General features: G+C 43.7%; 1 protein-coding gene across 8 annotated transcripts in view; it reads right to left on the bottom strand.

Moving 5' to 3' along the window:
• Tmcc3 (transmembrane and coiled-coil domain family 3) overlaps positions 1 to 24512 on the bottom strand; it is a 262003-nt gene that overhangs the window by 4966 nt on the left and 232525 nt on the right. For 6 of the 8 annotated variants that reach the window (XM_046419288.2, XM_046419286.2, XM_046419285.2 and 3 more), the window contains 2 exons: positions 5396 to 6312; positions 3636 to 3771 (listed from right to left, as the gene is read on the bottom strand). In XM_046419288.2, the coding sequence (XP_046275244.1) occupies positions 3636 to 3771; positions 5396 to 6312 (1053 nt within the window). Of the gene's footprint in view, positions 1 to 3635; positions 3772 to 5395; positions 6313 to 10093; positions 11811 to 14846; positions 15135 to 24512 lie in introns of those variants that run through there. The other 2 variants (XM_058571298.1, XM_046419289.2) reach the window with 2 other exon arrangements.

Here is a 24512-nt window from a genome sequence, read left to right as displayed (position 1 = left end):
CCGACACTGTCAGCTCCATCAGAGCTTCCTAAAAGCTCCTCCAATGCAACAGGTCAAGGTGCATTCATATACTGCACCTGCCCAGTGCCTGCACTCAACCCTCCCCTCCAGCACTTCTTCTCAGACTGTGAGGCACCATGATCCTCACACCAGAAGCTTGAGAGGCACCAACACCCTCTCATCTAATCCATTACCTGCTCCATCAATGAAACATCCATGTCTATCTCAATAGTCCATCTCTCTCCTCCCAGTTGCCACCCAATCTATGTCACCAGGATCTCCCACCTGCAATGACTATATACAAATCTCCCCACATACACAACTCATTTCCCAACCCCATGAATCTATCTTCCTTGTATCAGCCCAAGTGATCTCCTGAAGATGCATATCTGTGACATTGCTTTTCCTAACACCATTCAAATCTTCACCACAGGCCTTGGGCATCTACGTGCATGGCCAGGTTTGGTCACCCCCTCCTGCCTCACTTAATGCCAGTCACCCTGCCTCCCCATGCTCTGGGCAAACTGGCTTTTCCCAAGTTCTGAAAAGGAGCATATACTTAACATCCGGGCCTTTATAAAATCTGTACACTCTGCTTGTAGTATGTGTCTTTCCAACTCCTACCTCTCTCTACTTGTTGATCTCCCACTGGTCTTTTAGGTCACACCTTGAATGTCACATCCTGAGGGGAGATGTCCCTCCAACCAGGGGACATGAGCTGCATGCAGACAGGGCCTAGGCCCACCACTCCAGCACAGAGCCAGTGCTCCACACAGCATGTCACCTGCTACGCACTGGCTGAATATAAAAACCCTGGGTGCCAGGAACAGAATGTGAGGTTCGGGAGAGAAAAGCCAGTGAGTCCCTTGGGAGAAAAGGACGTCACTATAGAGTAAGACCCCTTTAGTTCACTAGCCTGATGTCTACATCATTTGCCAGTATCTTTATGCGATTAAAATAGTCATCTTTGCAGGTTTTAAGCAAGCATAATGGCTTCAACGTTGATTTGTTTTTCTTCTGCTGAATATACGCTATGGGCTAAAGAACAGGGTTCTGTTACTATAGTAACTTTCATCATACTAGGCTACCAACCAAAAGGATAAAACTTCCTCAGATCTTCACATGCTAAACAGCGCTGGCTTTCCGCAGTAGCAGGCACGTGCCCAGGAAGCAGGCATGCTTTCCAACAGCAGGCCCAAGGCTTCCTGCACTACAGACATGGTATAAAAAAGGTGACAGAATGAGGCGAAAAAAAAAAAAAATCGAAATTTCAGGCACAATCATTCATCTTTGACTGGGTTGATTAACTGCTTGTACAAATGAATTTTAGAATTGCCTGGAACCACTGTCAATTTTTTTTTTTTTAACTAAAAGAAAACTCCAGAAAATTAAGTAAGTAGTGAATTGCAAGGAATTTTGATTACAGGACCTAGAGATATTAAGCCCCACAATTTTTAGTATTTCTTTGGATCCAGTATTAAACTTACTGGGGATGAGAACACAGGGGTTATCTTCAGATAGTCTTAATTGGGAATTCAGGGCTAAAAGGACGGTGGGGACTCTCAATTGCTTAAAACAATAAAACACTGTGTTCCTGAAGGCAACAGCCACCCTCATCCATCCCAGCTCATCCCTGTTACACGCCTAGTTAGAAGAACCGAGGAAACAGGAAGAGGTGAAGTTGGCAGGCCCACCTGCTGCAAGCCCTGAGGACTGTGGCTACTCAACAAGAAAATAAAGTCAGCCAGACGTCTATGCTTTAAATGTATCATCCGGTTTGATCTTCTTGGCCTTTTCAAATATAGCTCATTAATATTTCCATTTTATAGATGAGGAAACTGAGGCACAGAACATTAACATCCAGGGTCACACAGACAGTAAACAGTGGAGCCGGGATTTGGCGCCCTGCAGTTATTTACACAGGTGTTCTTTTTACAATTTCAAGCTAGAGCTGAAAACCAGAAAATGCTGAAATGAACGCTTCTGAATATCTCAATTCCCTTTGTGAAGTCCCTCCTTTCATCTTTACCCCTAGAATGTTTCTTAGAAAAGAGAACAACACTAACTCAAACCATCCCCTAAACAAGAAAACTGAATGTTCAAGATACAACCCAGTGACACTCTAGGCCTGTTCTAAAATAGAATGACCTAGTAAAAGACTATATCGTCCACTAAGCAACATTTAACAGTTAAAATGGGTTCAGGCTTCTCAAACCAGTGGGTGGTGAAGGTGTCTCCTAACCTAGGGCAGAGCCAGCAATCCACCACGTGTCTTTGGCACTGTGCTCTATGATGCTTTGGTTCCCAGAATGGTACAAGCAGACATCTGGGACTGCACAGGCTCAGCCCTCCATACAGGGTAGAAAAAAACCTGTGCAGATGAAACTGCAGCTCACACACTGCAGGAGAAATCACTATCTTCACATTTCAATTTTCTCCCTTGTAAAGTGAGGTTCACTCAAGACTGCTGGTGGCCGTCATAGAGTGGGAGAAAACAGCCACTGTCTCCAAAGAAGAACATTACTGTAAGGCTACATTTTTTTTTTTTTTTTAAAGAAAGGTGATCAAGAAGCCCAGGGCTGTTTCATGACAGTGGTGGTATCACATTAGGAAATTCCGGATGGGCCTTTGTTCATACGGATCCAGTTATCCCTTTCTTCTATCCACTGGGACCCTACCTGGCCCTTCCAGTCCCACCATCCTCAGGAGTTTAATTCACATTCATTACTTAGGACAATGTGCAAGACCTTACTCAGGCACTTCACCTCTCTGTGCCTCAGTCTCTATATTTAAGAAGTGGAGCCAATAATAGGAACAACCTTAACAGGCTGTTGAGTAAATGGGGGGAAAAGGAGACATGTAAAGAAGGGCTTTGCTAGTGTTGTCACACAGGGTGCTCTTGAATGCCTGAAATTCTTACAAGCATGAAAGATACCCTACAGAGGAGCAAACAGGCTTGCTCAGGACCACACAGCTGGTAACGGCCGACCTGGGACTGAAGCCTGAGGTTTACCACTGAGTCACCCGCCTGCTCCCCCCTGCTGCATTTCTATGGCCTTAGGGTCCGTGCCACTCATCCTGGCCCTTGCTCACATGTCTCGGGCCCCTTGGCGTTGGGTTATTCACCATCTCAGCATAAAGCTTCTTGAAGGCAAGGTCTGTCTTATACTTTAAATTTCCTTGCCCTGTTAGTGGGGACTGAACTCAGGGGAGCTTTACCACTGAGCTAAATTCCCAGCTCTTTTAATTTTTTTGAGACAGGGTCTCACTAAATTGCAGAGGCTCTGGCCTTGAATGTGCAATCTGCCTGCCTCAGGCTCCTGAGTTGCTGGAATTACAGGTGTGCGCCACCATACCTGGCTTCATATTTTAATTTTTTTAAAAATCATTTTATTATCTTGAGGTAGATAATAAATACTTGTTAACTGAGTTAGGCAGAAAGTGTACAGGATACAGACTTAGCAATGTCTATAACATGCGCTAATGGGGTCAGCAGGTGGAGAAGAAATGTTGTGCAGAGAAAAGATTTTGTCCCCCACACCAGGAATCCCGTAAGCTCTAGGATAATTAAGTCCTCAACACTGAGCCCGGGGGAATTCAGGGGCATGCATGTCTAGCCAGGGGAGGGAAGGCACCTGGATGTCCCTGGAGCGCTCATAGGCTTGGTAGGCCACCTTCTCCTCAGCGCTGGCCAACTCCTGCTTCAGGTTGGCCGTCTCATGCTGGTGCAGGTCCGTCAGGTCATGCAGCTGGTCTTCCAGGCGCTCGTACCTTGACAGAGAGGGGAACCCATTCTGAGCGAGGCATTTCACAGGTCTTCTAACAGCGCATTCTAGGATGCGCATTCTAGGATCTTACTGCTGCCAGGGCCCCTTGGCTTGTTTCCACCCCTTGGCAGGCCATTTTTCCAAAAATTGTAAATATAGTTGTGGGATAGCCCTGAATTCCAGCTCTGGAAAGAACTGGTCTCTGGGCTCTTAATGTGGTCTTCACCTTCGAGGTTTCACCCAATCCCAAATCTGGCTTCTCCACCCATGTCACACTAGCACCTGAACTGGTGGCAGGGACACAGGACAGAACTCATGGGCCCACACATTCACCAGGGCTGTGCAGGACCCTGCCCAAGGCAAGGACCCAGCACATTTGCAGTGGCTTCTCTGTCTTCTGGCCCCACAGTACCTGAGGGTTTATGGCCAGAAGGAAAGAGAGGCCGTTACTATCAGCCTCTACTCTGCAGCTAAATTCATCCCTGCCCAGAGTATATACTCATATGGATACGCTTTGTGGCTCTTGGAACTTAAATGTCAATAAAAAAAATTAAACCTGTCACAAAGTACAGATTGGCTTATCAGGTATCATTTACCAAAAGTCCAAATCTAAAGTAAGAGGACCACCGAGATTCCTGTTCCCATGCTCCGCCCTGTGCAGAGAGGACTTGTCTGTAGTGTGAAACCTATGTCTGCTTTAAACAGGATGGATGCACTGTTTGAGGAAGATGACTTAGCTTGGAATGACTGTGATCAATGCCAGTTCTAGACGTTTATGTGGGTCACCTGAGAGAAGAGTTTTTTTTAAAAGGAGACAAAAAAAAGTATGATTCAGATTTAATGATTTTCCTGGTATGGCTATACAGGTGCCAAATGTTGCAATTATTGTAAACAATCCTTTTAAAGGTCTCTTAAGTAATACACAAAGTGATTATATCATAGGTACCACAAACTTTTTTTTTTTTTTTTTTGGACACCAGGGATTGAAACCAGGGATGCTTAATCACTAAGCCACATCCCCAACCCATTTTATTTTTATTTTGAGACAGGATCTTGCTAAGTTGCTCAGAGCCTTGCTAAGTTGCTGAGGCTATCCTCGAACTTGTGACCCTCTTGCCTCAGCCTCCTGAGTTGCTGGGATTATGGGAGTGCACCACTGTGCCCAGCTTACGGTTACTTCTGAAAACTATTTATGGTGAAAAAAATTTAATGAATAAAATACAGCACATAAAAATACATGAAGACTTCAAGACCAACATACCAAATAAAACCTATCTTGTTGTACAATGATTAATTTTTATATGACTGTTATAATAGAGGAAAATCAAATATATAACTCTGAATTAGTGCTAATAAAACTATAACAGAAGCCTTCTGAGTAAGTATCTTAATAGGCGCATGAGTCAGACTGTATAGTGATATTTTAAGAGACCCACGCATATAATGACTTTCTCCAATTGTTACAAATCATGAAAATTGGAATTATGAAAGTTGGAAAGAACTATTGATCCCTAAATGCCTTCTGATCCATAGCCATATTTATTGAAAACACGTCACTTTCAAGTAGACAAACTTTGCAGTTAGTTACTCGCACTTCCAAAGAATTCCAGCAGAATGCTTTGACATACCTGTACCTTTCCTCTTGCAGGGTCTGAGAAATGAAACCATATTCCCTCTTAAACTGCACCTTCAGTGCCTCGATGTCCTCTGCCAGCTGGGCCTGGGTGTCCTTGATCTCCCTCAGCTCCTCCAGGATCATGCTGAGCTTACCCTGGCTGTCTAGCGTGCCAGCCCCACCAGCCCCGAAGGACTGGTTCCCATTGCTGTCAGCCGAACCTGATGTGCCGCTCGAACACTCGTCATCGCTGCCGTACTTGGACTTGTTCACGATGGTAGCACTGCCCCCGTAGACCCTTGCACTGGCCTCAGGCCTAAACTCCTCTAAGGAATTTTTTAAGTGCGCGATGTTGTCGGCACTGCCAAACTTATTTCGAATCAAGTTGGCAAACTCTCTGGACTTATTGAAAACGAACACAGGTGGAGTGAGGGATACCCCTGGCATGCCCGACTTACTGCTCTCCATGCCATGGGGGGCAGTTCGAGACTTCACGTGGGCATCTTTCAGAGAGTGATGTATGTCCTTCAGGTTGTCTTTGGAAATGTCCTTTGAGCCTCTGGAGGCTCCATTCTGTTCGATCTCTCGGAGCTTTCTGTGATACTGCTCTAACTTCTTCTGCAGCTGTGCAATGGAGTGAGCCGACTTCTGGTTCTTCTTCTCAAAGACCTGCTTGATGCGCCCCGCCTGCTGCTTGTCGGCGCTGCTGACTAGCTTCAAATATTCTGCGACATTCCCATCACGGGATGTTTGCTCAATTTTGATCTGTTCTGTTACCTTCAGAATTTTCTGTCTCAGGTTGTCTGCACTGAGTTTGACCTTGTGGAAGTCCAGGATGCCATCTGGGACGTCAAAGTTGAGGTTGGTGTCCGACCCCCCACGGCGTATGTTCCGGGGCAGGCTTAAGGTATTCATATCATGACGTTCTACCTGAAAGAGACGGAGGCAAAGCACTTTAAACCTTGATGTCAAGGAGGCAGTTACTATGACAGGATGTGTGCACACACGACAAACATACTTTAAGTTCAGATTTTCAAAGTGCAGTTTTTATGGGATCAACACTCTGTACCGTCCAAATTGAAGGCAGGACAGCCCAACTCTTTCCGACACCCCACGTATACTAATTAGACACGAGAATCGTGTCTGCAGGGCATCCCATTTGCTGTCAGAAAATGCAGAATGGAATAAGGTCACCAGTCTGTCCTGGTTTCCAGGTGACTGGGAGGCCTGTCGTGCCCTGTCTCCGTTATGGGAAACGCATCTAATTTAGAAATTACTTGTTGGCCAAGAGAAGGAAGAAGGAAAAAGGAAGTAAAGATCCAGAAGGTACATCCATCAGCACAAGAAAATTATTTTTTTAAATAAATAGATGTGATTGGAAAACACAATGCAAGGTAAACTTTAGTCACTGAGTAACACAGCAGAATCTAGAAACAGAAACAAGTAACTCCAAACCATAATCAGTGATTTTTTTTTTTTTTAAAGAAATAATGTCAACCCAAAGACCACACGAAATAGCTTTCTCACTCACAGGCCACAGAGGAAAAAGAACTGCAAAGAGCCCTGAGCACCCTCAAGGGGAGCAGGAGCCTACAAGGGAAAGATCGTGCCAGGTGACGTGGGTGTTTCAACAGACGTCACCTTGTTGGAACCGCATTCCTGTGCTAGGCCAAGGACGGCTAAATCCATAAATGTGTAGAAACTGAGGGTTCCAAGAGTCAGGATTTGAATCCAAATCGCCTAACCCAAGTCTTCTCACCAGTGAATGCACCCTACTCTGACTGTCCTCAGAGGATGAACACTAGGTCTCTGCAGAGTTTAAGCACAATCTCCAAACAACAGCTCAGAAGATCTAAACTAAGCATCTCAGTTCTCAAGTTGACAATCCTTTGGTTAGAATAATGCCATGATACAGGGTCTAAGAGAAACCCAATGGAAGACAAAGGAATATTTTCTTAAAATTTTTTTTTTAGTTGTAGATGAATACAATACCTTTATTTGTTTTATTTTTATGTGTTGCTGGGGATTGAACTCAGTGCCTCACGCATACTAGGCAAGTGCTCTACCACTGAGCCACAAGCCTAGCCCAGACAAAGCAATACTAAGCACAAGTTACTTTTTTTTTTTTTTTAAAGGGACTAACAGACTGAGCAGCAAAAATTCAGCAAGGAATTAACTCAACAGACCTCAGAGTGCTTAGAACGAGCCCAATGTGGATACAGACCATTTTTAACAATGATACACACTACGTGATATATCCTGTCCAGTGCTTTGTCCCTCAGAAGGCGCCCAACAGTACAGCAGGATACAATCCCAAGCCAGCGGGTCAGGCCTCCTCCATAACTTAAAAAGCTTGTTAATGTCATTTCTTGGCTTCTCTTCCCATGTTCAATTTGCATAAATGACACTGGTTGCTTTATCTGTCAAAAGCACATCGTGCAGGAAAGGTGAAAGGAAATAAAAGCCAAATTGCTGTAAGCCTAGAAAACAGGATGTATGAAAACAGTACAGAGGAACTGTGACTTCAAATAGTCAAGGCACAGGGTGAGTGTTGGGGACAAAAAGGGTGATCTTCAAGTCCTAGAGGGGGGACCACAGGAAGCTCAAGGAGGCTGTGTACCTGTGGCTCATTAGTGGACCCAAACAGAAATGGGTCTAAACAATACAACCAAAGAAAGCAGAAAACACAAAAAATGTTCATTTGGAGCAGACGTGGTAATTAACAGTAATAGTACCGTCAGTGAACCTAGAAGTTTGATTTTACTAGAGATACCAGTTCTGATTATGCTGCTGCTTAGAAACCCTGGCTCCCTTATGCCTCTCAAATGAAATAATACAACCTGGCTACCGTATAGCTCTATCAACTTTCAGGCCTCACTTGTTTCTGAAGGATGCCAACCAAACCACCCAAAGTTCCCAGAAACAGTGAGACTTCCTTGTGCGTACATTCCCATTGCCGGCCACTCATCTACTACTACTACTACTACTACTATTTTTTTTTGTGTGTGTGTACCAGGGATTGAACCCAGGGGTGCTCAACCACTGAGCCACACTACCAGCCCTTTTTATTTTGAGACAAGGCCTCACTAAGTTGCTGAGGTTGGCTGTGAACTGTGATCCTCCTGCACCTCTGGAATTACAGGTGTTCACCACCGCACCCAGCCATCTATTGCTTCTTATCAACCCCTACACATGCTTTTAATTTCAAATGCCCCTTCTTCCAAGAAGCCTTTTCCAATTCCAGAAAACCTGCTTCTCCTTTCTGAGCTCCTCCTGCAGTCCTGGGCTCATCCTGAAGCACCTCTCACCTTCCTCTTATCCCTCATCTGTACTTTAACCCCCAGCAGACTGCAAGGGAGTGACCCAGGAGAGAGGGCATCAGAGCTGCACCCAGCCTGTAGCCGGCACTTCCCTCATCCACAGGAGGCTGTCAATAAATGTTTCAAGAGCTATAGTGATATCATTCTTTACTCCAAGGGGTCTACACTTGTTATAGTCAGCGTTTTTGCTGCTGAGACTAAAAGACCTGACCAGAATAATTGTGAAGTAGGAAAAAAGTTATTTAGGGGCTCACAGGTTTTCAGAGGTCTCAAGTTCATAGACATCTGGCTTCATTCCTCAGGGCTCGAGATGAGGCTGAACATCACACTGGAAGAATGTGGCAGAGGGATCCAGCTCACATGATGATCAGGAAGCAGAAAGAAAGACTCCACTTGCCAGATACAAAACATTTACTCCAAAGGCACAACCCCCAAATGACACCTCCTCCAGCAACACCCTACCTTCAGTTACTACTCAATTAATCCCATCAGGGAATTAACTCACTGATTGGGCTAAGGCTCTTATAGCCCAATCATTTTCTCCTCTAACCCTTCTTGCAGTCTCACACATGAGCTTTTTGGTGAACACCTCATGTTCAAACCTTAACAATACTGAAGTTATTTAAGATGCATGTTCACAGAATAAAATACAAGTTCTGCCCAGGTAGCCCTGACAATTCCAGGTGGAGATTTCTCCCCAATACCCAGATAATGCATTCTGCACCATTTCAAACTGATTCAACTAGAGATTTTTTTCCCCAAATATTAATGTGCAGCAAGCTATAAGAACATGAATAAGGACCTTAAACTTTAACTGAAGTACAACTTACACTCATAAAAAAGCACATGTAAATAACGCAATGAATTTTTACAATCTGAACATACTGCGTAACTGGCACCCAATTAAAGAAACACAGCAGAAGCCCTGGGTCCCCTTCAATTACAACTGTATCACCCCCACCACCAGGGTAACCATGATCCCGACCTTAAGAGGTGTACATTAGTTTGCCTGTTACACACATACTCTTATGTTCAACATTCTAAGTTCCATGAGAACTCATTCTTGCCCTCTTGGAGCACATAGATCAGATCAGATTAAGTTGTAAAAAATTTTTGAAAAACCTGTTTGACATTCTCTTTTGGTACTAGGAATTGAACTCCGGGGTGCTCTATCACTTGAGTTACATACTCAACCCTTTTTAAGACATTTTTTACTTTGAGACAAAATCTTACCAATTTGCTGAGGCTGACCTTGAACTTGTGATCCTCCTGCCTCAAGCCTCTCCAGTCGCTGGTATTTATGAGTGTGTATCACCGTGCCTGGCACCCTGACATTCTCTACTAAGAAATTCTCTTCTCTGTTTGGAGATATAAAGGTTTACACACATTACCTTACCAAACTGGGCAGTAAGTCACCACCTGTTCTTCCTCCTTTAATTCCCTGCTGGGCTGGTCAGCCAACTGGGTGGTCTCCACGTAATGAGCCTGGTTCTCTTACACGCTGCGATCTGGCCAGCTCCTATACACACCAGGGCTTATGCAGAGGGCCGGCTGACTTTTGCCTTACTTCAAAGTCCTAACAATGCCTGGCATGTCCTCAAGAGACAGATTGGGGGAAGCAACAACATTTAAAGTCCAAATCATCAATCTTACTGCTTGTCAGCAAGTCTCAGTTAAAAATGTTCGATGTGGGTATAAAGGTAGAACTATTTAGGAGCTGTACCTTTCAGCCTTTTATAGCTGGAGCACTGCATGGATAATTGAGGGCCAGCCATAAACATTACTGTTCAATGCTCATAAATTCCTTGAGCACAAACTGAAATTAGCGTATGTGCTTGGAAAAGCTGTGAGTTCTGCACGCTTCACCTAACCTGGGCTTGGCACTGGCTCCACACCGTGCACCTGGGCTTCCGGGTCAGGACATGGGGAAGAAGAACAAAAGGTTCCCAGATCACCTGGCATCAGCATGCTTGTGGACTATGTGGATCAGGAGACGTGGGTTCGTTTTGGCACTGACATTCACTAGCTATGTGTTCTTGGGTAAATCAAGTCATGTCAGTGGGCTTCTACTCCCTAATCCATAGAATAAGGAGACAGAACCAAACAAGTCAGCGTTAATTCTAGGAAATGTTAATTTAAGCTGTTTTACTATGTGACAAACTGCAACATAGTCAAGATCGCCTGCAATATAATCAAGACAGACTGCTTTGGTTTTCATTTTGCCACTACCTTTATGGGCTGTGTGACCTTGCAAAAATGACTTAACCTCTTTTTGCCTGAGTTTCTTCTTCTAAAGTTGGACATAATGATTTCTCAAAAAGAAACTGTGGGGAATAAATGAGATAATGCATGTAAAGTGCTTAAAGACCTCCCGGCATGTAGAATGATTTTAACATTTTTTGACAATGATTTTGCTATTTTTATCCAGATTTCATTTTAAAATGTGCCTGTATGTGATATCTTAAAGGGAAACACACTTCGAAGTGTTAACAATAGTTACTTTTGCACCGTGGGTTACAAGGTGTCATCTTTTTTTTTTTTTTCCCAATATGCCTTTGTATTTTCCAATTTTTAAACATAAAATGTATTACTGCTTTGGCAAAAAAGATGTTTTTAAAAAATGACAGCTAGCCTCTTTCAGCCCTCCCAGAGCTCCTGGTGTTATTACCTTGGATGAAAGGCAGACCACCAGCACACCGGGGGGAAACACCATTGCTACTTGTAATTTCCTTCCGGCAGCAGAGACACTTCTACTGTCACTCAATGTTCTAGAACAAAGGCTGAGGAAGCCTACGTCCTGGACAGACATCAAGAGCTGACCCTGAGTCATCCAGCCACAATCCCAGCTCCTGTGCCACCCCATGTCAGCTTCCCTCCCACCGGGGAGACAGCACAACTCAGTCAGGTGCTGCCTGGAGCACACTGCTCAGGCTTCCAAAGGGGGCGTCTCCCCTCACACTCCGCACTCACCCCCACAGCCCCAGGGGGAACTCCACCATCAGGGATGCATGACCAGTGCAAACACACCACCCACAGCCCGAAGGGATGAACTGGAAGGGAGAAGTGGGGTTCCTGTGGACCCTTGTTATGGTGTGGATGTGGTTTGTCTCCCTCAAGTGCATGTCTAGAAGCCTGGTCTCCACTATGGCAGCGTGAGGTGACAGAACCTTAAGAGGTGGGGCCTCGTGGAAGTGATGAGGTCATCGGGGCTCTGCCATAGTGGATGCTTGAATGCTGCTCTCACAGCAGTGTATGGCTTCCCCAAGAGCCGGTTGTTACCTCATACCCTTGGATCCTTCTACACATGACAAGTTCCCTTTCAGCTTCTCTGTAATGTTATGGTGCAGGCAGGAGCCTCACCAGGATGCTGATGCCATGCTTTTTGGACCCTCCAGCCCCCAGAATTATTAAATAAACCCCTTTATAAGCTACCCATCCTCAGGTGTTTTGTTATAGCAACAGAAATTGATAAAGACAGGGCTGGGGTTGTGGCTCAGTGGTGGAACACTTGCCTAGCACAGGTGAGGCACTGGGTTCAATCCTCAGCACCACATAAAAATAAAAATAAAAGTATAAGTAAACAAGAAATTTAAAGAAATAGAGATAAGACAGTCCTGAATGACATGGACTGAGGCAGGGGTCCTCTGAGGTTCTGAGGGGCACAGGCAGCAAGAACATGCACAGGCACAGAAAGGTCAGAATGATGGAAGGTGACAACTGCCTGCTTAGTCCCAAGGCCATGTGATAAACCTCTGCCACTATGGCAGAGCCCCGATGACCTCATCACTTCCACGAGGCCCCACCTCTTAAGAAGGCTGAGCTTAGACATGTAAGGAAGGGCGAGGTCCTTCAAGGCTGCCGGTTCCAGGGCCACGGTGTTCCAGAGCACTAGTGGGTGCAGATTTACACAAGCCCACGAGGAGCTCCACAACCAGTACGTAAAAGCTTTTAAAGTCTCTGTGGCCTAGGCGTCCTCATCACTATCTCATTTCAGCTGAACTTTGCTTCAGGGCTAGAGCCAAGGCTGTTCCTGCAGCTGCCAGTGCCTTCTTTTTTTTTTTTTTTAAGGTCTATTTCTTGCTTGTGCCAACAAGTGTGTGCTTGGCTGTAGGACCCAGTTGCGCTGGAGTTTCTGGTGCTGGAGGTGAATCAGTCACAGGATCCTAAGATTCTACTACTCAAAGAGACGCACCTGTGACTTCCTCTACACTATGCTACCCACTAACTCCCACGCCTAGCTCCACGCCCAGGAGTGAAAGGTCACAGTAGTGATAAGTGCAGCATCTTACTATAAGATTAAGCACTCTCTGAGGCAGGTTCTGCTATTTTACAAACAAGGAAATTAGGAACAGAGAAGTTAAGTAAGTGGCGGGGGCGCAGAGCTAGTCAATGGCACAGCAGGATGGAAATGCAGGCCATCTGTCTCCAGAGCCTCCCTAACAACGGAGTGCTTTTATGATGAATCGGACACTATGACCAAGATTGTGGATGTGTTCACACTTTCTTCACATCTGTGTTCTGAGAACACAGAGCCTTGAAAAGAATGTATATTTCTTGAAGTCCATAGACAATACACAGTTCAGCTGGAGCTCGACTGAGATTTATGACACACAAGACTGACCGTGTGAAAGCCCACTCTGCAGTGTCCCCAGCATGACTGCCCAGGCTTGTGTGGACATGCTGGGCCTAAGTCAAGCACTCTGTGGGAAACCCCCTCAGGCTGGACCAGGTGTCATCATCTCTGCAACGTCCCCTGCACAGCCTATGATTGCTTCCAGAAGCTGCCCCCATCTCAGGCTTGACGGAGTCCGATAGCCTATTCTTCTTGATCCATGGTCTCAAACACTGATTTAGGCCAAATGACTATAAGGATAAAAAGCTTACTGCTTTTATTGGAACAGTGCCCAGGTATTTATAACTGCTCTGAGAATGAAATAGAAGCAAAAGGTAAAAACAAGAGAAAGGACCCAGGGAGGAAGCAAGCCATGTCTAAGGACCTATCAAGGAAGACCTGCATGTGCCTGGAGGGAGGGCAAGGCACTCTCCCTGCGCTGAGGGAAGGGGTGCCGCTCAGCACGGCCCTACAGGGGTCCTCTGTGTGGCTACAGGACAGCAGCTTCCTACTAGTTCTCTACTGGTAACATACACAGAACTCTGAAACAGCTTCCTTCTTGCTCCCCTGTGGACATACCCAGCCAGGCAGTGAACACCTGGTTTTCCTGTTAACTTGGTCTGGAGCTAACCTGTACCGAAATAACTCTGAAGGCTCACCAAGCCACCTCTCTCATCATCTTCTGATAGAGACGTGTCTGTGTGTTCCTGTGGACACCCGCTCAGACTCCCCGGTTGCTACATTCTTTGGAAGAAGAAAACCAGGCCTTTCCCCCACCATGTGCTAGAAAGGAACAATTTTAGGGATCTTCACCTGGCATCCCAAAGGACATTTTATTAGTGTCTTGGTCAAATGTTTATTCTGATTTGTTTGGGCAAGGAACCCATTTCCTTGTAGTTCAAGTCGACAGTAGCACACGCTGAGCTTTAAGTCAGTGCACTGCGCATGGTGTGGGAACGGAGCCGTTGGTTTTACCATGAGGCTTCATTTTGTCCAGCATCCTCCCCTTCCCCTCTCGGCATCACTCACTAAGGAAACGCTGGAGCATCCCAAGGTAGAGTAATATCTGGTTCCCCTGAAATCAAGAACATCTGGAACCAGGGCGAGAGGATGTGCACCACTGACAGCCCTACCCTGTCTCTAGAGACGGTGGTGTGCAAATCCATAGTGTAAGGATGACGAGGCAGTGTTTAAGGGTCTCAAAAACAAACTCCTCAAGCATCCTCAAGCACTCACACACACTAGATACTGTAATTAGAAATAATTGTCTTCTCATTAAGCCTCTACCAGGCAACAACGATAATCTACTTTGAATTGTATGCACCGGAAAATACATATTTCTTCAAAATAGCTTATAAGTCACACTTTGAATTAATACAAACTCATCTCTCACAAAATCAGTCTGACTCGGTAAAGACTCGCTACACACTAAATACACACAGGATTAAATGAAAGGGGGAAAGGGCCAGATTTTAAAAGATCGTCCCTGGAAGCACAGCAGGGGTAGGCCGTGGTAAGGAAGAACAACTGACCTTGCGCTGAGCACCAACAGCAGGTGAAGAATGGCCATGTCTCCCGGGGAGGACACTGTGGAAAAATGACCCCGTGGGGCTGTCTCCAGGAACAGCTCTGGGAACTTGGGCACCTGGAACACGGGTAGTGTGGGAGAGGGAAGCATCCTGCCGCCACTGGGCCCCCAGCTCTCCAGGCCTTCCTGAAGGGCGCCAGCTCCCTCCTGTGAGGACAGGGCGGGGTGAGTTCTGAAGAGGAAGCAGGAAGCCCACTTTTAGGACTAAACCCAGAACATATGTCCACTGAGATTTTTGGCTCCTAACTCAGAAGGAAAGGGAGCCCCAGAGCCCTGGGTCCTACTGAACCAGCCTTGCAGGGGGACTGCACCTTGCTCACCCACATTTGCTCATTCCCACTGGTTTCTGGTCAGTCAACAAGATGGAGAGGACAGCGAGGAAGGCAAGGTGGGAACACCATGCTCTGCTCCCGGAGAACCACCCTCATGTATTGAGGAATGGAGGTGGCTTGAAAGGGTGAGAAAAATGAGTCTCCAAGGCCCTGGGTCAGTAGGCAGAGAAAAAAGGCCAGCCCTGGGGCAGGTGTGCCTACTGCCGAGGACTGTCTGTCTCCTCCTTTTCCTCTCTTACCCCAAAACACACAGGGTGGGCACTCTTGGGAGGCACATGTGCTTAATCGAGATTCTGAAGGACAGACGGCCAGCACCTGTCCTGCAGTCTTTCAGCACCTCGGACCCCGAGGAGCTCCATGCGGGGTGCTTTGTATCCTCTCAGACACTGTTAGGTTTGGATGTGAGGTGTCCCCCCAAAGCTCATGTTAGACAATGTAGGAATGTCCAGTTAGATTATGAGAACTGTAACCTAGTCAGTGGATCAATCCATTTGATAGATTAATAATCTGAAAGGACTACTGTGCTGGCTGGTAACAGTAGGCAAGCAGGGTGTGGCTGGAGGAAGTGGGCCACTGGGATGTACCCTTGGACTCTATCTTGTCTCTCTGGCTGTCATGACAGCTTCCCTTTTTCCAGGCCTCTCCACCATGATGTTCTGCCTCATCTTGGGCCCAGAGCAGTGTAGTTGGCCGATGGTGGACTGAGACCCCTGAAGCTAAGCCCCAAATTAAAACTGTACCTCCTCTAAGTTGTTCTTGTTGGGTATTTTGGTCATAGTGATGAAGAGCTGACCGACACAGACACATACAACAGACCTGGCCATCGTGATGCTTGGAGCCTGTCTACGTACAACCACCAGAGTGAGGCTGGAGCTGCACACACCCTCCCCCATGCAGTCCCCACAGCTCCACAAGGCAGGGGTCATTAGCTCTGCTTTACAGATCTGAAAGTGGGAGGCCTCAAATAATTGTGGCTATAGCCTAAAAAGAAACAAGAGCCAAGAATTATACCAAAGTTTAGTTATCACCCTTAATTATATTCTGTTTGTCTGTTAAGTCAGCCGCCCTGAATACTTCAAGAACTTTGATATTTCTGTGTTAGCTCCTCTGCCCAGCCCAGGCTTCCAGATCTCCTTTCCAATGTACCTTTCAAAGATTCCAAAACTGTCTTTTCCAGGATGCTCATGCTGAGCTGGAATCCATGGCTTCCTTTGTGCTTTTCCCAGTTTTGCTTTTGCCCTGCAGATTGCTTATTCTATTAGGTAAGGTAAGTATTTGCATAACGTTTGCTCCCCATTACTCAGAAGCCTCTCTAAAGAGGAGAGCCTAATAAGCTACCTGTGTCCATCCCATAGGCTTTCTCAATAGGACCTCAGTGCTTGCTGAGTGAATTAGTGGTTGACAAACAGCCCACTGGGGCAGCTCCTCTTCTCTCCTGTTTACATACTCTCAGCTGTTTGCAATGAAATCAAGAATCTGCAGCTGAGGTTGTGCTCAGCTGTGCTCAGTCTGCTTTTCACAGACTGGACTGTGAACTAACTAACCGTTCATGGCTTTGATTCATGTGAGAGGTCAAATATTCAGGAACTGGGATGTCCCATAGCTCTCCTAAGCTCCAAGCAGAATAAAAGTGATCAACTGCCAAATGATAAACATTAACACAACATACAGAATATGCAGGTGTGGTCCCTTCCTTCCTCAATGGCATTTTCCTCCCAGGTTCAACAGGATCACTACCAAGAACCCAGGTGTCTGCTACTTTAAACACATTAATATGTTTTGATTCAATCCATTATTTGTGAAGGCATAAAGAAGTCTTGTATTGAATTAACTGAAAAACTCTGAATTTATCTAATGTACCAGCAAGATTATCAAATATGCTGCAACATGGATGGACCTAGAGATCTTAATATTAAGTGAAATAAACCAGGCACAGAAAGATAAGTACCACATAATCGCACTTATTTGTGGAATTCTTAAAAAAAGCCGGGCTCATAGGTCTAGAGAGCACAGCAGTGGTTATCAGAGGCCAGGCAGAGGAGAGATGGTTTAACAGGTAAAATGTCACAGTCAGATAGGAGGGATAAGTTCTGGTGTTCTATTATATAGAGGGTGATTACAGCTAGCAATTCTATAATTCAAAATAGAAGAGTTTTTTCTTTTTCTATTTTGACGGTGCCAGAGATAGAATCCTGGGCCTTGTAATCACTTGCTAGATCATCTAGAATATGGAATACATTGCATTATAGCACACAGGAACTTTTTGCTTTTTGTCTGTGCTAGGGATCAAATTTCTACTACTGAGCTATATCCCCACCCCTAGAAGAGTGGATTTTGAGTGTAATTACCACAAAGAAATAAAATGATTCAGATGGTAGACAATCTAAGTACTGTGAGTTGGTCATTACACGATTTATAAATGTAGCAACATATCACACTGTAACTCCTAAAGATGTAAAATTATTATCTGTCAATAAAAAGATTCTCAAATACTTTCTTGTTCCTTAGTGAGGTGGGGTAGAAGAAACAAAAGATAGGTAAAAAGGAGACAAAAGAAAGGACTAGGGAAATCTAACTTTAATCCAACAGCCTTGAAAGTTCTGCTAACCTTTCCTCCTCATCAGTTGTCTCTCCCAGGCCTGTCACTCCCAAATTTCTGGGAACTATGTAAATCTTAAGAGTTGCTGAAGATTCCTGTCACCACGAGTGACAATTACCCTGTACACTATTAAACAGCCCACTAATACATGTGATTTTAGAACAGACTGGGCGAAGGAAGATACGAGATACCCTCATATCATATTTCACCAAATTCCCTTTAAAAGAGGAGCCTAAGAACACCTAAAGCATCCCTCGAGACTGGCCACATTCTCTCCTGACTGTGTTTCTGTCTTCCTAAATAAATCTGTGTCCAATGCATCCTTAAATTTTTCTGCAATGATGTCAAGAACCTGACTCATCCTGAGTTTCCAGGACCCTCTCTGGGAACTCTTCTTACCTCCTGCAGTGACATTAGGAAATCACAGTTCAATATAACATGAACTGAAAAATACAGGTAACCCAGGGCTGGAGGTGTAGCTCTGGTAGAGTGCATGCATGCATGAGCCCTGGGTTGAATCTCCAGCACAGCTCCCCCACAACAAAACAGTTTTCTGTTATAAAGCAATGTACTCCAAATTCTAGATGAGAACCACAGTAAGAAACACACATTTATAGTGTGTACATGTGTGTGTGTGTGTATACACACACACACATATGTGCACACATACACATGTAATTGAACCACGAGTTTTATAAAATAATACTTTACTATATTATGTGTGTCCTTTTATCTTTCAAACTAAGATGGAAATGACTTGTTTATTGGAAAAGGACAGACCTTAAGAAAAATGACACCAGAGAAAACAGCATCTGGGCAAGATAGTTCAAATTTATTAAAAATATGGCTAGGGATGTGGCTCAGTGGTAGAACACTTGCCCAGCATGTGCAAGGCCCTGGGTTCAATCCCCAACACCACAGAAGATAATAAATAACAAATAAAAGGACTTACTAGTTAGTAAGGACTTTATCTATAAGCATCAAACAGCTTTCTAAATGTTTCACATACATTATATTTTATTTTCCCTTTCAAGAACCTGAGATTAGCATTATTACTCCCATTTTATGGATGGGAAAAGTAAGCGGCTTGTCTGGAATTATCAAGCTGATAAGTGGCAGAGTTGGGATTCCAGGCTGGGTCTACCTGGCTCCAGGAATATCCTCCCTTTTATTGAGAGTCTACTGCATATGCCAAACCATGGACTAGACACAGGTCATCAGACTTTTCTGCTTTAGGCAGTCTTGGTGCCACGAGGCAATTATTGGAGACGTTTTCAATATGACATTGATAATAAGAGAAGAAACAAGCTTAAATCTCAGGATATCTTGCATAATGAAAAATGTAGGTTGCTTCTGTTTTAACCACTAATAATGATTCTCAGTGCCAAACTGTACATAAACTCCCTCCACTGGCTCAAATCCTAGCAGGTTCTGCAGTCATCAAATGCTCTGCTATCAAGATGCAGGTAAGAGGAGACTTCCTTCTCTCAGAGTCAGATTAAAGGCACCAGAGATTCATGTTTTAGGCAGACAGGCGTGCTATAGGAACACACTGTTTTGTAGTCTGGGAGAAAAGAAGTAAAAGGAACTTTGGATTGTAATTTTTAAGATAAAACACAAATCACAACCTGACGTAGAACCCAAGTCTATTTTTAGGTTGACTATTTCCAAAACAGAAGGAAGAGCCTGCCAGGGCCCAGTTACAACTCACTACAGTAACCAGGCAGCTCAGATTTCTCAGGCTTCCACAGCCCTCTACACTACACAGAGTCAACTCCCTGGCGGGAGCATAACTTAGTGGCTAAGGGGCAAGAGTTCAGAGCCAGACTGCCTGGGTTCAAATTCCAGCTCTTCCATGTTCTTGTATCCCCTTGGGGAAGCTATTTCCTCTATGCCTTAATTTCCTCATCTGTAAAATGAGGACAGCTTTCAGTACTTCACAGGGTGACTGGGAGGACTATGTGAGCTGGTACTGGTGCAGTGCTTGGAACTGGGCCTTGTACAGAGTACGAGCTGTTAGTGATGGCTATCACTTATTAAATTTCACACACCCCAAGTAAGTGGAACTTGAGGACAGTCCAGAGTCGAGAGCAAAGATGCTGCTGCCCCATGACTTGAGCGCCTCCAGCAGGAGCTCATCTCCACTGCCCCAACATTCATGGAACTTGCCTGTATGCCTCTTGCAGCAGAAAGGGGTGGGGGTGTGGAGAATGACAAACAGGTCTCAGACTCACAGCAGGAGATCCCTTTGGATCAAGTTTCAATCAAACCTGATCAGTAACTTAAAAATTATTTTCTGGTGCTAGGGATTGAACCCAAGGCCTTGTGCAGGCTAGGCAAGCACTCCCCAGCTGAGCTACATCCTCAGCTCCAAACAGTAAATATAGTTTTTATCTACTTACTTTTTATTTTTTGTTGTACTGGGGATTGAGCCCAAGGCCTTGTACATGCTGGGCAAGCACTCTATTACTGAGCTACATCCGTAGCCCACTATAGATAAGTTTTAAAAGAGGCCCTCAGACCCAAAAACCTAAGACAGTGCTTTACAGAAACTAATATTTGACTGATTGAATCTTTTAAAAAGGTTTAGTACCTCAAAAGACTAAAATCGAAATCTCAGTATCTGGCCCTTAACTTTTTTAAGTAGGTGTCATTAGTCTATACTGATATTTTCAGTAAACCTTAGACCTGGATTAAGACTCTAGACAGATGGCTAACACTTTGTATGGCCAAGACAAAGTAGAACAAGGGGACACTGGATTAGAAAAACTTATCTAATGATCATACCTTGCTGCTTCCTCTAAAAAGCCTGACTACTTCTTGAGAGTATCAGTATTATGGCACAGAAGTCTGTTTTTACAGATAATGTGTGGGGTTTTGGACTCGGTTACTCTTACTTTCACGATCTTACGTATCAATGGCCTGTCCAGGCTCTCTTCATCCCTTATTAAAAACTATCACTAAATTCTGTTGTCTCTGTCCAGTAGTTTCTCTCCAGACTGACCTTCCCTCCCTCTCCTCAGGCCTCCCCAGCTCAATCCAGACCCTCATTTCCTGTCTCCTACACAAAGAGCAGAGAGTCTAACCAGATTTCATCACTTTCAGCATTTCCTTCCTTCAATCCATCCACAGAAAGTCATTACCCTAATCTAAGCTGCTTTGATGTTCAATGGTTCTTCCTTCAGTAAAGGAACTGGGCTTCTTCTCCAGCTGGTACTAAAGTCCTACATGGTTTCTCAACTGCCCAATGTCTTTTTCCTTCCTTCTCCACCCACCAGATGGCCCTTAGCATTTTAGTACAGCAGACATTAAAAACAAACAAACAAACAAACAACCTCAATTTTCAATACTATTCCTTTCTGGACACAGGATTTCCACGGCCTCTTATCCAAATCCCACTTTTCCTCCAAACCCTCTCCCATGAGGCCTTTCTCAAGGACTCCTTCCTCACCCATTTTGGATCTTATTTGTACTGTTAAGTGGGTCCCTGCTTGTTTGATCACACTTGTTGCTGAAAGCATTACTTTTTAAGGTGCCACACAACATTAAGCACAGAACTGGCAGTTGTCACTGAGTAGCACTTACCCACTAACCAGTTTCTTTATGATTTTATATATATATATATATATATATATATATATATATATATATAGAGAGAGAGAGAGAGAGAGAGAGAGAGAGAGAGAGAGAGCGTGAGAGCAATATGTTGCAAATTCTGGATGAGGCCCACAGCAAGAAATACATATTTATCAATGTATACATACACATATGTGCACAAATACTGGAAATTGAAATGAAATTTTATAAAGTAGTACTTTGCTACATGCAATGTGTATGTATTTTTTAAATACATTTTTTGGATAACAGTATATAAGGAAATTAATTTGTTAGAAAATTTTATTATGTAGAAAAATTCCTTATTTGCAGATACATATCAGAAGCAAAGTACCCTGGTGTTTGTATATAACTAACTTTGAAAGAGACTACACACACATAACGCAGACCAAATATGAAAATTTGCATTGTTGAATATGGATAAGTAGATGGGCATCTGCTGTGCTGTTCCTTCTGTTTTTGTATATGAAAACAAAATGATACCTGTTACTTATTAAACTTACTTCATGACCAATGAATGAATTTCAATTCTATTTGAAAAATACTGTTTTATAATTAGGAAAAGGATAAGCCACTATTTCTATGTTTGCTAACTATATCTAAAGAACTTTAAGATTCTGAAGAACGTTCTCTGGTTACTCCCTGGGCAGTGGGTCAAAGAAAGGCTTAATTTTCTATTGCTTTGAGTCCACTAAGCTTCCCTTCAAAAGTCTTCCTATAAAGGTTTCTATGACCTACTACCACCTTAGTAGAAAGGTCTAAGATTAAGGACTAGTTTTTTACTTGCAAACATCACAGAATCAGAATTTACTCCCAGACTCACCATCCTAAGAAAAATCCTTGTGGTTTTCATCAGGACCACATCTGGGAACACCAAAAGTTCATGACAATGCCTAGAAACTAAAAATGCTCTAATAAACACTGTACTTGTGAAACTTGCCCCCTTCCTTCTTCAATAATTGGTCTTAATACTAAGTTCTATGAACAGAATCACTTACATCTCATGAACTAACGCAAAATGGGAAGTGTTCCAGATAACTTGAATTTTTAAGTCTTGCTGATCACTAATTTCTCAATTTCTCAATTTCTAAATGCCCAAGACTGTGTTCCTGTTGATCAGGGTCATCCACAGGATCAAGTTTAAGTTGTGACACAGAAGTGTCCTCAGGAAGATAACCAAGCCAGATCAACCAGGGGACCTCCATTTGCGTTAACTCTCCAGAACCTAGGTCCCTCATTTGGGAAAACAAGGTGGCTGAACCTGTGACCTACACAGCCTTCACGGTTCTCATACTCAATAATCCTGTTATTGCTGGGTCTGTAAAGCCGGCAGCCCTCACACAAAATGCCAATGATCTTATTAATGAACTAAATTACTAGCACATATTGACTATTTACCTTTCCTTCTAAAGAATCTTACTAAAATGAAAACTACGCAAATAGTAGTTAAAAATAATCAGCAGCAAGTAAAAGGAACAACAAACACAACACAGATGCACGTTATGTGTATAATACCTAAAAAAAAAAAAGGAACCACACACAAGAATGTACACAAAAAATGTAGGATCATGGTAATTCAGCAGAGAACAGTGGTTACCCTTGCAGGGTAGCGAGAACAAGTCACCAGAAGGTGGCACCAGGGAGCACTGGGCACTGACAACATGGATGCAGGTGGTAGTCACCCAGTGCCTACAACGGTGAGAGGTATGTAATTCTCTACAAGTTATATCTGAAAAAAGTTAAATATAAAATGAAAAAGACTTAGATAATGAAAATGTAAGAGATGTCAAAATTATTACCTCATAGTACCTATAACATTGCAGGTGCTCAATAAAAAAATTAAAATATAATTCAATTCTCCAGGAAAGGATTTGGATTTCATTAGTCTGTCAATTTTGCTAATTTTTTCAGCTCTTTTCAGGAAAGGATTTGGATTTCATTAGTCTGTCAATTTTGCTAATTTTTTTCAGCCAGGCACAGCAGTGTGCACCACTGTGCACACTTGCATAGTGTGCAAACTAACATTTTTAGTTTCCAAAACATTCATGACACTACCTCATAAATATTTGTTTTTAGTAACAGAACACAAAAGAACAAATTGAAAGAAAATGGAAATCTGTATATTAGCGAGCTACTGATATCTATGGTGTAATTCAATACATAAGATTTAGACACAAAAATATTTAATTTTAAATTCTGCAAAATACAGCAAAATCTTCAATACCATGGGGATGCAGACTGTTAATGCCTTGTTTCATTACATAATAGTTACTTGGAAAGCCAAAGTTTCTCTGAATTTAACTAAAAGCACACAAAGTACAATTAGGGCTTACTCACTTATTCAGACCAAATTGTTTTTATGATAGCTGACAGAACTGATATAAGTTACAAGCCAGGCCCACCAAAATACAGAATTTCCACTTTTTTTTTCCCCCAAAATGTTCTTTTGGGTATCTTTTGTGAGCCAGACACTGTGCTAAAAGCATTGGGATGAGAAATAGGGATATGATAAATTCAGCCCTAGAAAAGAGTTCACAGAGATAGGAGAACTACCTGTATATAGGAACACGGAGCCAGGCACAGCAGTGTGCACCACTGTGCACACTTGCATAGTGTGCAACTGTGAGGCTGAGGCAGGAGGATCACACGTTCTGGGCAATCTAGAAAGGCTCTATCCAAGAGTTTAAAAAAAAAAAAAAAAACCTAAGGCTGTACTTTAGTGGCTGAGTGTCTCTGGGCTCAATCCCAAGTACTGTGCAAAAAAAAAGGATAAATGAAATCAAAGTACTACAGAAACGAAGCAGGGTGTCGGTGAGAAGGCTTCTAGGAAGGAGATACTTGACTTGGACTTGGAAGAAGAGGCTCAGACACCAGCCAAGAGAGCTGAGCAAGGAGCACAACGCCAAAGCAAAAAAGTAGGCAGAATGTTTGGGGAAGTAAAATTTGCCCTGGGTGTCTAAAATTGAAAATCATTTTAAGTCAGGGCACAACTGAAGGATGAGGCAAAACAGATGTGCAGGGAAATATTTCTTTTTTAAAAAAATATTTATTTATTTTTAGTTGT

Source organism: Marmota monax, unplaced genomic scaffold (genome assembly GCF_021218885.2).
Source record: "Marmota monax isolate L192 unplaced genomic scaffold, Marmota_monax_Labrador192_F-V1.1 WCK01_AAM20220418_F8-fsc00036, whole genome shotgun sequence".
In the NCBI taxonomy this organism is placed as follows: Eukaryota; Metazoa; Chordata; class Mammalia; order Rodentia; family Sciuridae; genus Marmota; species Marmota monax.
The sequence above is the reverse complement of the archived record's forward strand: the minus strand, read 5'-3'. Positions and strand labels throughout refer to the sequence as shown.